Consider the following 13914-nt stretch of genomic DNA (forward strand, 5'->3'; position numbering starts at 1 on the left):
TGAGCTATTGGCAATGGATGTGAGTTGGTAACTATGCAGTTGAAGTTAGAGTGAGTTAGAATTCTCCATTTAAACTGTTATTGTATGAAATCTCTTGTAAATAATGTCAGTATAAATTGGAAAAATAATTAGATTCTAACTGGCCACATTAATTTGAGCGTCGTAAACTATAATAAAATGATGTTGAAAGTAAAACACTACAACCTGAGAGCTGTTATATTAACTCCCTTCCATACAGGAGCAGGACATGTTATGCAACCCACATTACATGTGCATCATGTGGACACAGAGAACAGAGAACATTGGATTCCCAAACATCCCCCTACGCCATTTCCCCGTTTAAATTATTTATTAATGAGAGCCAACAACCTGTGCTGTTGTTTTTCCTCCACCACGCCATGTCACCTGCTTAAAATTCACTCATTGGCTTCACATTAAAATCCAACGGCTTCATTTCTTCCCTTTTCCACTATACATAAGAACTCACCTGCCCTCTGCTTTAGCTTTAATTCCTTACTTTACCCTCATCCTTCTTCAAGCTACCTTCTTTAACTTTGTTGCCCCCATAATTGTTGCCAGAACTGTCAAAATGATGGGAAAAAAAGATAGCAAAGAAAGCAGAATATGAAGAAGCCAATAATCCAGTTGACTGAGTAGATGTAGATGATGACCATGTCCATGTCAAATCGCCAGCCCCGAGAGTCATCGTCAAAGTCCATGGTGTCCAGACGGTAGCCTCCTCCATGGGGGAACTGGCGTCTAGCAATGGGACTGGACTGCCTCTGGAAGCCTGGTGTAAAAAACAGATTTCATAAAAATGACACTCCAAAAATGATGAAATCTTGCTTCAAAATAGTTCCACAGTTTCTGTGTGTCCTGAATCAGCCCATTATCTCAGCGAAGTGTGTAATACACTCCACTGGAGGGTAGCGTGTCTTTGTAACAGTTTTCCTCACGAAAAGTAGATGCACATCACACGTTAGAGGTCAAAAGGTGCGGACTTTCACCGAAGACACCAAGATTCAAGTTCGGGAGAATGCGACAGATTTCTTTAAAGCAATGTCGTTTATGGTTTTGTTTCCCTAAACCACATGGTTTAAGGAAAGCCATGCCACGACACACAGTCCTCTCGTGGGTGCATTTTAGCTTTGGCGTGATACAGGGTTGGGTGAATTCATTTAATGTTACAATGGCATGCATTGGTGACAAGTTTCCATGGTTAAAAAAAAAAAAGTATCAGAAGGGCAAGAGGACATAAAGGTCATGTGGTCAGTAATGTAAGGATGGATCAAAATGTCCAGAGACTGCAAATGTGGGGTGTGGACAGCGCACAACACCGTGATATGCACAGAGCTCAGAGAAGCTATATCCTTTGTCAGTAAATACTCCAAGTTTTGTCGCTTGATCAAAATCAGCGTTTGAGTTTTCAGAGTTTGACACAAATTTTGATGTGCACTCTCTGCGCAAGTTTCAGGTGTGTAAAGAAGCGCCAACATACCTGGACCACAGCTCACATAAGCATTTGTAACTCAGGAGCTGATTTCAATCAAGCAACAAAACTTGAGTACTTATAGGTTATGGGAAGGTTATAACCTCTCTTAGCTCTGTGCATGTCACAATGCTGTGCGCCGTTCAAGCGCAACAGGATCAGTCTCAGACCTTTTTGATCTACTCTTGTATTTCAGGGAATGTGAGAGGTTTAACGACACAAAGAGGAGTTTAAAGCCAATGAAATACACACATTACGATTGTTTAGTTTTTAAGGCTGTATTCTTGGTTTTTTCATGTAAATATCTTAAAATTGGACTTTTGAATTTTAGCATTCACCAGAATTATTTCATACCTGACACTACCAGAGGGTTGTGATACAACAGATGTACAGAGGAAGGATAACTTTTCAAAAAATACTTTTCAAAAACATGGGAATTTGTTTGTTTTTTTCAAATACAATTTTGTTTGTGTGTGGTTCTGCTGGGGTAATTAGAATTCATAACCTCAGTATTTTATTAAACGTCAAACACAATTTTTTGTATCAACTCAAGCATGGCTGTTATCCAAGAATTCTATGGATAACAAAAAACATTTCATCTGTGCATGTGTGTGTGTGTGTGTGTGTGTGTGTGTGTGTGTGTGTGTGTGTGTGTGTGTGTGTGTGTGTAAAAAGCAGCTGCTTATATTTGAGTTCTGCGCACGACCACAATAAAGCATTTAGTATAATGCTGAATACATGAGGTACTTTTAGAGAGTAGCAGTTCTGTTACTCTGTCACAAGTCCCAAAAGAAAAGCTGTCAAATGTGCAATACTGTATTTTCATTTGCAGCTATTTATATTTTAAATGAGTGTATTATTTATTAAATTAGTAATTTTTGGGCTGCTGGCCTTTTGCCTATTGATCATACATATGTGTAATTAGAAACTTGCCTCCAAAGATGCGGAAGAGTTTCCTGCAGCTCGGGAGAGGCCACTTTGCACAATTTGCTTTCTGAAAGTTCTGTTTCCGGGAAAGGTATTCCTTCGGGAAGAATGTCCTTGCTGTTTGGTTCAGTTCTGTAAGAAAGACAAAGAGCGAACATCTTACTCACATATCCATTTCTTGATAGCCTGGATAGATGATGCTTGATTTCGTAAATATATTCAGAAACAGCAGATGTAGCATCACTAGCCTGCATAATTTTCTCCTTGTTCTGCTCCAGAATGACCTTGGCTTTGGTAATCAACACAAGAATCTAATCTTGTCATCTAATCATGAACAAGAGCCCTCAGTGTTTCTACAGTCCTCATAACGACCCCATCCCTGCTGCTCATTTTCTACTACATATGTCTAGAAGTAGGCCAACATGAATCACAGAAGTTCATTACTTATTCATAGATTTGTCCAAATCAGAGTACATTGTGTTTAATCAGTATGCAGTTATCATAAGGTTACATGAAACACTTTTGTCAAAATACAGCATATATATATATATATATATATATATATATATATATATATATATATATATATATATATATATATATATATATATATATATATATATATATATATATAAAATGCATATTATTACAGGACATAACAATACTGTATAAAGGCTTACATAGAGTGTTAGGGTTTGATTTTTGTTTCACTGGTGAAAAGCAAAACACAAACATCTGTTGTCATTATATTGCAGTGCATTTTCCACCTAAAAGGAACACTACTTCTGTCTTCCATCAGAAAGCACTAAATGAAAGTGTTCACATTGCGTTTGATTTTGTCTCCTCTGTCTGGGTGACTCATCTGGTCAGAGCTGAACTAAAGGTCTACTCTGCTCCCTGTGGGACATCTGCAGCTGGGCCCTGTGAACAATCTGCAGCTTAGATGTCATCTGTGTAACAAACACAGCAATACACATGAAGCCGAAAGACACGCAACCTCTTTGCTATCATCACTTTTTTATGCATTTACTGGTTTTGATTGTGTGGGATTTCATTTAAAATAAAAACTGTTCAGGCAAATTTTTTACTTAAAAAATAAAAAATAATTTACATAGTATTTAACTTCGAATGCTGAGGTGCATAACGCGTAGAAGTGTTAAGTATTTCAATTTATTTTTCTAAGAGTTATTGAATAAGGTTTGTTGTAAGTGTTTTTTGCCCATAATCTCACCCTTTTGGAAGAAGACATGTGTGATGATTGTTCTGCACAGCGGGCATGGAGTATTAGTCGGGCTGTTCTTAGCCAGTGTCCTCAGACAGGGTTCGCAGAAGATGTGGTTGCAGGGATGGCACATGTATGGACTGAAGTACACATCCAAGCATACAGCGCAGATGTAACCTTCCCTGTCCCTGGTGCTCAGGGCCTCATCATCATCACTGCTGCTGGTGCTGGTGCTGCTGCTGCTGCTGCTGGATGGGTTCCCTGTTGAGCTCTGAGTGTGGTGAAAAGGCAGAGGTAGAAAAAGATGCTATTAAACAATGAAGAATCAGGCAGCTTGTTGAGGGTTGATGGCTCTGTCAACTCCCATGCAAACATCTTCTCCTGCATGACTACAGACCTCCTGCTCATGCAGTTACATTTTTATGTGTATAAAGATTTAAACATGTATGTTTTCAGTTGCAAGGAATTGTAGTTCTCATGTATTGTGTTGTTTTTGTAATGCTTTGGTTGAAATTTAAAATTGATTTTGAAATAGTGTCCATGAGATTTTAATTTGAACTTCATCTCCTATCTTCCTGCATGGTCACGCCTACATGATGTGGCCTACACAGACTATATTAGTATCTTTGTTTGCATCAGACAACAGTTCAGAAAACCAATCCAGAGCTCTGACCTCTCGCATATGATATTTTAAGCACCAACTGGATTTAAATATTTGTGAAAATGTATTCTTTTGCATTCCTCTGGAGATTCCGTTTTAAATACTTTTCTCTTTTTCATCATGTTTGTTGAGTGTATTCACCCTGTTTGATGAGTGTAAACCTCTTCGACACCCACCAAAACAGCATAATAATATGTGTGAGGACACAGACTTGTGAGGGTGTCAGGTGTGAGTTCAGTGGAGTGAAATGTCTACCCTACCTACATTTTCACACATCTTGTAAACATTATTCGTTGGAGAAAGCAATTGGACCCTGGTGTTGGCCCTAATTCAAGCTCTGTTCACTTTAAAGAAAACAGTGCTGCATCTCAGGATGTAACCCCTCACTTTTTAGGCTGAAGCCAAATTATGAGTTTAGCATACTCAGTCGTACAAGATAAACACATTTATTTAATTTGCAGATGGACCTTACTTATTTTTAATCTATTTAATATCATTTTATCTCATACAGCACAACACATCTGCCACCTCCACTTCTCAAAGTCTTCCCTTCTCCTCAGTCAACTTGCCCTACCTCCCAAGTGTCTCTGCACCTGAATCCACACCCCACTTCTCATTTCCAAATCCCAGCTATAACTCATATGAGAGGATGTACCAAAACTAATTTTAAGAACAGTATCTGGGGCTCCTCAAGTCCCCCAACTCCTCCTCAGACATGTGTCGCAGACCCCCGGGATTGGTGTCTGAAGCTCCAAGTGTTGAAAAAGCCTGGGGGTGTTTCCAGAGTAATTACCACCTTCTCACCCAGGGGGAGCTCGAGGGACTTCCCTGTTGCACCAGCCCTGCCTCCCAAGGTGTGTCATTAACACAGAGGAGAGAATGCATAGCTCCCAAGTAATCATATACTGAGGCTCTCCCCTGGCAACATGCACTGTTAGCATGGCAGCTTCGTCTTGGTTACGATGGTAAATCAGTGCATAAATACATAAAAACACTAATTCTATCAAATACAGACATACAGTTTACACTATTTTTTTTACTTCCAATTTACCGCAGTAATTGCATGACTAAACCCACCAAAAATGTGGTTAGTGTAAACTTGAAACAATTATAATTATTTTACAACAGCAATAAGTGCTTTTGCGGGACTTCTAACAGCAACTAAAATTACATAATAATTTTTACAACAGCAATTAACAACTGGAAAAAAATATCTGAACAAGCCAACACTAATTGCCTCTCCATCACACAGGAAGAAATCACGTCTTGTAGTTTGGCCTTCAGTAAACTGTATGCAGAAACTACCACATAACATTGTACTTGGAAACAGAGTCACATGAGGTTCAATCAGAGAGGCTAAAACTAGGTTTTCCACATGCCAGGAAGTCAAAAGCCACATCAATCTAGATATGTTAGAGTAAGTCTAGGAAGGGGGATAAACACTTAAAAGACTCCAGCTGTTAAAACCAATTGTGAAATACATGTCCAAAATCTGAACCAGGCTTTGTGACCACAAGAATGGAAAAGTAAAAAAAAAAAAAAAAAAAAAAAAAAAAAAAAAACATTTGCTCACCAGCCAGTAGAAGTCCCAGGCGCTTAAGTGATGCTCAAAGGCTAATAGCAATAATGTACTGATCTTCTCCCGAGTGAGACTGAGCGTAACTGTGCCAGTATCAAGCTGGATCGAGCTGAGAAGAGGCAATGCATACAGTAAGGCTTGATGATGATAAATGAGCAAGCAAGCTCATTCATTTCCCTTGAATAAATAAAAAAGGATTATCTAATTGGACAAATTCTGTTAATTTTTCTCTGAAAGTTAAATGAGAGGATCAATATTACTTTCAAGAGTGTGTGGTAAGCATGAAGCTGCCACAAGGAGGCAATTAGCTTAGCTTAGCATAAAGACTGCAGCAGGAGGAAGCAACATACCTGGCTTTCTCCAAAGTTCAAATATGATTACCAGCAGTATTAAAGCTTGCTTATTAACATGTCAAATCCTGTTTGTTTTATTCATTAACAACGCATGTATCTTCCGTGTGGTTGCATCTGCATTCTCCCAAAGAAATAATTCACCACATTATAATGGACACAATAACTATATCTGCTGGAGCCTGATAATATGCGTATTACCTCACGGTTGAACATTAACACACCATCTCCAGTGAACACGACAGAGGAATATCTTAACTAAGAACAATACAATCTGCAGTGGAGCACAGAATTAGGAAACTGATATTATGAAAGTCCCAAAGCAACTAATTCTATTCAGCTTTCTGTAACACAGCAGTCGGAATAATTTCATTACGCCAACGTGACTGCGGATCTGCAGCAGCCAATCAAAACAGAATCTGCTCTTTTGTCTGTTTGGGTTTGAAGGGCTCTCTGCCCAAGCCTCATCATGCAACTAATTCAGATGTAACCCCACTTTAAACTGTGCACACAATGGCCATTGAAATGAGCTGGGTGCTGATATGGCTGTCGAGGGTGACAGTCTAGATGAAATGAACATGAACATGAACATGAACATAAACACAGGCACGCACGCATGCGCGCGCACACACACACACACACACACACACACACACACACACACACACACACACACACACACACACACACACACACACACACACACATATGCAGTCACACACTGTCATATAAAGTGTCATAAACAAATACAGTGAAAAGTAGATACAGCACAGCAATATTTAAGTCTGATTTCTGTCCTTGTTGTTCTGGGCTACACAAACACACACACCCACGCACACGCGCACACACATACACACACACACACACACACACGCGCACACACACACACACACAACGCAGCTTTTGTTTAATTTTTTTGCATCCATCATAAAATATAAATAGACCTGTAAGTGGTTCAATTGAGTAACTTAAGTGCCTGACTGAATCTGAGGACATCACTTAAGAAACTTTGGAGTTTGCTGTGTCCATATATTCCCTAAAAGTGACAATATTGCCAAAACCTACAGGCTGTTTTTATTTCCCTGTTCATGGTGAAGGATCCCACAAATGCAAACTGATAAAGAATGCATTTGAAGAGGGCAAAGTTTGATTAGCTAACTGATCAAATGTGTAATAATTAATAATAAATAATTACCCTTATTTTTCCCAGTCTTGACCACATAAAAAAGGAATTAAGGAATTAATTGCTTTGTATTAATTAATTGGGAAATCACCAGCTTCGTGGTTCTTCTTGTGGGACACAAAGATAGGAGGTGAATAATCTTAGTCTTAAACATTTGGTAAAAGAAGAGTTACATCAGTATTCATTGTCATTGTGTCATTCACCTGTCTGCTCTCCTGCTGTTGACTTTGTCTCCATTTCTCCCTCCTCCTTTGCCTCCTCCTCAGACTTTTGATCCTGTTCTTCTCTCTTTTACTCATCCTCCTCTCCCCAACAGGAACACAAGGCACCAACACTGCTGAGGTCATGGTTTGACTCATCACCTCCATCACCCCACTGCCTCCCTCCTCGCCATCTTCCACGTTCTCCTCGTCTTCCTCGTTCTCCTCTTCTTCCTCTCCCAGCTCTGAGAAGGTGAGAGATGGGATTTGTGTGTGACCACTTTGGGACGATCGTCCAGTTGCTGCCCCTGTTCTCACCTCCACCCAGAATGGATCTGGCTCTCTGGATGAAGTGAATGAGTAGTGGTGCAAGTCTCCTGCAGCTGGCCTGGATGAAAGTCTCCTAGGTGACAGAGGTATGGATCTGGTTCGGATGGAAGGCCGAGGACTCTGAGAGTTTACATTGGGAGTGACGTTCCGAGTGCAGCCGATGCCTTGAGGTCTAGGACACGTGTGTCCTCTCTGTAAGTTGTTTGATTTCTCTCCAACTTCCAAAATGCCGTTTAACTGAATGTCAGAATTACTGCTAGACAAACTTTCAGTGCTTCCTCTTCCCTGCCTATCCTGGCCTCCATCTCCATGTGTATCTGCTCTTTCCGTCTTTCTGTGCCTTTGTTTTCTTCTTTCCTTGCCACCTAAAAGTTCAGCACTGAGTCTCTCTTCACCCCTGTCTTCGTTTCCCTCTCTCCATCTTCCTCTGGTGTCCGCGATGCAGGTCTTTCGGTGTGATTTCCTCCCTGGCAGGGCAGGTCTCACCAGCTGCTCCACACTACTCGACCTTCCTTCTCCGGCTGGATCTGCAGTCCTCAGCCGGGGTCTCACTGCCTTTGAGCACGGGGTGTGAGTCTCATTGTTGCTGTTTTCTTCACCGGCATCCTCAGTTCCACTACCTCCTGCTCTGCTTGAACCATTTAGACCAGAAGCTCCCGCATGGGAGCTCATCACGGCTCTTTCAAGTCTCACAGTCACCAGCAGAACACATCTGACGCAACTTCAACAAGCTAGCCTGGTCTTTCCCCTTTCATCCTTCCCTTGGTCTTCTCTCTGCCTCCCACTTCTTCTGGATGTATAGATACAAGCTCTTTTTTTTTAGGATCCAGAGGGACTGTTCCAGTGCAGAGGAGGTGAGCAGTGCAGCTCTCTGGCCCGGACTGTCCTGCCCCCTGGGGCATTCCACACTGTTGACAAAGACAAAGTCCCTGTGGTGAGCCCCATTACAATAGGTGCACTGTTCGTGGCCTCACTATTGTTCTATGAGACCTATAGAAAACACACCACTATGCAACCACTGAACTCACAAAAATAAGGTGAAAAAGCCAGAGCCACCTTTTTCCCCCTCCACTATCATGGTGTCAGCTGTTTTTACTCACTGTGTGTGTGTGTGTGTGTGTGTGTGTGTGTGTGTGTTTGTGTAGCTGTCAAATATGTCAATTATATGGACAAACTACCTGCCAAGTACTTTAAAAACTGGGTACAGGTGTACTGAGCAAAGTTGGTGCTCTTTTAAAGGCAAAGCCACGCAGTATTGATTTGATTTGGGATTTTTTTTTTTTCTGTTTACTGCACTTTTGTAGGTGTTTACAACTGTGACTTCAATACATTAAAGGCACAAAATCAGACTAGTGTTGTGAGTTCCAAATGGCACAAGGAATTTACTGATCACAAACTGAGTGATTAAACTTGTGAAAAGGTTATTTTGGTATAGAAATCACTAAAAACGTTGAGGAACAGATTCATTTCTGTTGTAATTGTTGCTTTTACAACAGCAGCAGGGTCATTTAAATTCAGGGGTCTTGAGCAACAGGCAGTCAGGGGAGTGGATGGTGGCACAAAACCCATCTTTATATGCAATTTAATGCCTGAGACACAATAGGCTGGGATACTTCTAACCATGGTTGTAGCTATTCTAGTATATCGTCAACTTCATCTTGGCCAGCAGGAATTATGTCTCTCCACACTGTGCACTGTTTGAGCTTTCAATTTAAACTTTTACATTTCAGCATTTAAATTTTGAAATTCTCCAGTTTACATTTCAGTTTCCTTATTGGATATTTCACAATATCCTTTTGTCGTTTCAGTATCCAGATTTTGTTTTATTTTAAACATTAAATTATGGCCTGGCCTGACTATCCTGCAGACCTCTTATAGTTTGATAGTTTGTGGAATTTTTTCCAATAATTTTTATTCTGAGATAAATTCTCTATACTTCAACCTCATACTCCCTTGTCCCCTCACCTTCAGCCTACAAAGTCATGTTTATTTGTCCTCAATGTGTTCATTCAGGCTGTATTCTGACTCACTGCTGACATTATTCATTTGCTCAAATACAATCAAACATGAGGCAAAGGCAGCTAGTTTTCCAAAGAATCCTCTCTCTCTGTCTCTGTCTCTCTCAAACACGCGCACACACACACACACACACACACACACACACACACACACACACACACACACACACACACACACACACACACACACGAGCTTGGTCCTCACCTCTCTTTTACCATCCCACCATCCCTTTCAGGAGCCCAACCCTTCTCTAAACTCAAAGCACTGACAGAACAGCGTTCATTGTTTTGTGCAATACCCTTTGTGGACAGCAGATGGCAGCAGCATTCCTTTCTGGACTGACGAGGAGCTGTCCCTGGTTCTGAAATTACCTGTCGCTCTTTGGGCATTTTACCTTTCTCTCAATCTCGGTTCAAATACAAATAGCCTACAATGCGGCACCAGTGAACTCGTTGAACACTTCTTATCTGAGTTATTTTACCTGATTAGAAAAAAAAAAACGTGTCAAATGAAGCTGTCTTAAACGAAAAGTTAATTTGAAGTCAAGACAGATATTTGCTCGGATAATATTTCCAACTCGAGTAGCCGCCGAAAGATTTGCCTTGTTTGTTTTAGTGATATCTTGTTATTTTGTGATAAATCCGTTTACAGGTTGACACTTAGTCTTTGAGCTGTAGGCTAAACTAAAAAAAAAAAAGAAGAAAAAAAAAAAAAAGAAAATCCACAAAATGCTATATTCAGTGAGTCCGAAGAGTAAAATAATGGAGAGGAAAAAAGGAAAGTAGAGCTTTGCACCCTCATCGGCTGTCTGCAGTGAAAAACGGAGCAACAACGAGAGCAAAGGCACAAAACTCCAGGGCGACCTCCTCCCGGTCTGACGTACCCAAAGCTGTTGGTATAAATGAATTTACGCCGTCACCAAGTTCAGATGATTCGCAGTACCAGTGATCGCACCCGGCTGTCAACACTCATGGGCTACAACACACAACCCCCTCACACACACTCACAAACACGCCTGCGTCATGCGTCCTGAGAGCGACCGCACGAACTCGGTAACTCCGATGGAGCCGGTAAAACGCACAGCAGCAACAGCAGCAGTGTGAGGGGCTGACTGCTTCTTGCCTATTTGTCGAGTTGCCTGTCCCCCACTGCTTTGGGGAAGTTGTGCTTTGAGTGTGGTCGCATAATGGATTTTATAACAACAAGCAGAAATGACAGCAACGCCACCAGCGGTTACCCTGATGGGGTGGACGTGGTTGCCGACTGGGACGGGAGTGAGAATGGCACGGGGTCTGGGTCTCCGCCAGATCTGGTGCTCAGTTACCAGATTATTACTTCTCTGCTCCTGGGGGCCCTCATCCTCTGTTCCATATTTGGCAATGCGTGCGTCGTGGCAGCCATCGCCCTGGAGAGATCTCTCCAGAATGTGGCCAACTACCTGATCGGATCCCTGGCTGTGACGGACCTCATGGTATCGGTGTTGGTTCTGCCAATGGCGGCCCTTTACCAGGTTTTAAACAAGTGGACTTTAGGGCAGGGGATCTGTGATTTATTTATCTCTCTGGATGTACTGTGTTGCACTTCATCCATCCTGCATCTGTGCGCAATAGCCTTGGACAGGTACTGGGCCATTACAGACCCCATTGACTATGTAAACAAACGGACACCGAGGCGAGCTGCGATCTTGATTAGCGTGACTTGGATAATTGGTTTCTCCATCTCTATTCCGCCTATGTTAGGCTGGAGAAGCGCCGAAGACAGGGCGAACCCCGACGCCTGCATGATCAGCCAGGACCCGGGCTACACCATCTACTCCACGTTTGGGGCTTTTTACATCCCTCTTATCCTCATGCTGGTCCTGTACGGGCGCATTTTCAAGGCTGCTCGGTTTCGGATTAGAAAGACAGTCAAGAAAACCGAGAAATCAAAAGTGTCAGAAAAGTGCTTAACTGTGTCTCCGGCCATTTTCCACAAGAAAACCAACGGGGAGGCCGGTGGCAAAGGCTGGAAGCGCAGCGATGAATCCAAACACAGCTCTCCGTGCGTAAACGGCGCGGTGAAGCATGTAGACGAGGGCGAGTCACTGGAGATCATAGAAGTTATCAGCAACTCAAAGACGCACCTTCCCCTGCCCAATACCCCACAGTCCTCCTCGCAGGGCTATGAAAACATGAATGAAAAGAACTCGGGGGCGAAGAGAAAGCTTGCGCTAGCCAGGGAGCGTAAAACGGTGAAAACACTCGGGATCATCATGGGAACTTTCATCTTCTGCTGGCTGCCCTTTTTCATCGTCGCACTGGTACTGCCTTTCTGTGCAGAGAGCTGCTACATGCCTGACTGGCTGGGCGCTGTCATAAACTGGCTGGGTTACTCCAACTCTCTCCTCAACCCCATCATATATGCCTACTTCAACAAAGACTTCCAAAGTGCTTTCAAGAAGATCATAAGATGCAAATTTCACAGACCGTGACCAGACAGTGACAACATTTTGCGTTGTTCTAAATGTGCAGCAATTAACCGGACAGCAGGAAATGTTCACTGGCTCTATAGAACAGTACAAAAATTCAAAAAAACCTTTTCATTCAGGGACAGTCTCTTTTACGTGTGTTTGAGGATCGTGTAAAAAGAAACCACCGATGACATGAGACAGAAACTTTCGCTCTTAATGTACAAGCTCATGTCTATTCAGTGTTGTAGCTACAGTATATAGCCTATATACGACGGCAGCCATCGTTGTATTGCCATGCAAGACGTGTCATGTGCTGATTCCATGCATTTTATCATGATGCACGCTGGGTTTCCCTCCCATGCCATGAGCTTTGTAGCACTGCAACAAATAAAATCAATCAAAGTTTGCCATTAAGAAATATGAGTCCATGTTTGTTTGGAAAATAAAAAGTAATGAGTCAAGAAGAGACTCGGGCATATTATGGGATATTACTACCCCCACTTGGGACCTACTCTCATCATATATCTTCATATAGTTGATGATACATTAATCATTTAGTGTGTTGTTAAGCAAACAAAGCAGTTGGTAACTTATCAATTTGTTTTGACAGGCCACACTGAGGATAATTGGGGAAACCAGGTTAGTAGTGCATGGTGTATCTGCGTTCTGACAGTAAATCGGTATCAAACAGAGCCCCCTGTCTATCCATCAAATCCATTTCAAAGTTGAAAGTAAATGGTGATGGGCACTTCTGTCCTAAAGTGGAGCCTGGTATTACATTTATGATATATCTTCTCAGTCTCCCTGTCTGTCTTTTATTCAGACCACCCCTGATCCATGTCTCTATTTCTGACCCACAGATGGTCCTTTGTGTGTGAGAGGCAGACAGAAACAGCAACAGACTGTGAAAGAGAGATTACTCCAGAGAAAAATCAAGGGAGAGTCTCAAACACTTCTTTCCTGCATTAGATTAGTGTCATGCTCCATAAAGGCTTATTGTGAATTGGACAGATAGCTTGTTACATCATTAACATCAAGAAAGTCTGTGCTAAGTTTAGCCTACACACACTCACAATAATGTGGAGGGCTACTCTGAGAAATAGACCACATAACACAAAGAATTGCAGGAAACCTCACTGCAACTGTAACTGCTCTCATCTCTCAAACGAACCCCAGACACAAATCCACTTACAGGAGATGCAAAGATAAAGACTGTCAGACGTTAAAAGAGGAAGGAGGAAAACAACTTTCAGGAAGGAGTCCCAATGAGGCCTGCATGCTTCACAAGATGGGTGGCTAGCTGCCTCGTTGTCATGGCAACACATCAAGCCCAAGGCATCGTGGGTCAGTCAGAGTGGCAGGGAGGCTGGCTGGGGACAGACAGATGACACCTGTGGCATGAAAACATCTTTAGGCAGATTCACTACTCAGCAGGGTATATATACTTAAGATGTACAACTTGTTTGATTTTTATTAATCAATCCTTGGACACATGACTTTTCACT

At 42.0% G+C, this 13914-nt stretch overlaps 2 protein-coding genes across 2 annotated transcripts; one reads left to right on the forward strand and one right to left on the reverse strand.

The window, feature by feature from the left end:
• Window positions 1–584: 584 nt before the first annotated feature.
• rnf180a (ring finger protein 180a) lies at window positions 585–8613 on the reverse strand. The gene is made up of 4 exons (XM_069138521.1): window positions 7615–8613; window positions 3648–3909; window positions 2423–2548; window positions 585–790 (listed from the first exon to the last, which is right to left on the reverse strand). Exons 1-4 carry the CDS (start codon window positions 8611–8613, stop codon window positions 585–587), a joined length of 1593 nt encoding a protein of 530 aa, XP_068994622.1.
• A 2271-nt stretch (window positions 8614–10884) lies between these two features.
• Window positions 10885–12827, forward strand: htr1aa (5-hydroxytryptamine (serotonin) receptor 1A a). Its single transcript, XM_069139068.1, has one exon. It carries the CDS (start codon window positions 11147–11149, stop codon window positions 12428–12430), a length of 1284 nt encoding a protein of 427 aa, XP_068995169.1. The 5' UTR covers window positions 10885–11146; the 3' UTR covers window positions 12431–12827.
• Window positions 12828–13914: the final 1087 nt, after the last annotated feature.

The sequence above is a fragment of the Embiotoca jacksoni genome, unplaced genomic scaffold (genome assembly GCF_022577435.1).
Source record: "Embiotoca jacksoni isolate LCO1_2020_lvr unplaced genomic scaffold, fEmbJac1.0.p SCAF_8, whole genome shotgun sequence".
In the NCBI taxonomy this organism is placed as follows: domain Eukaryota; kingdom Metazoa; phylum Chordata; class Actinopteri; family Embiotocidae; genus Embiotoca; species Embiotoca jacksoni.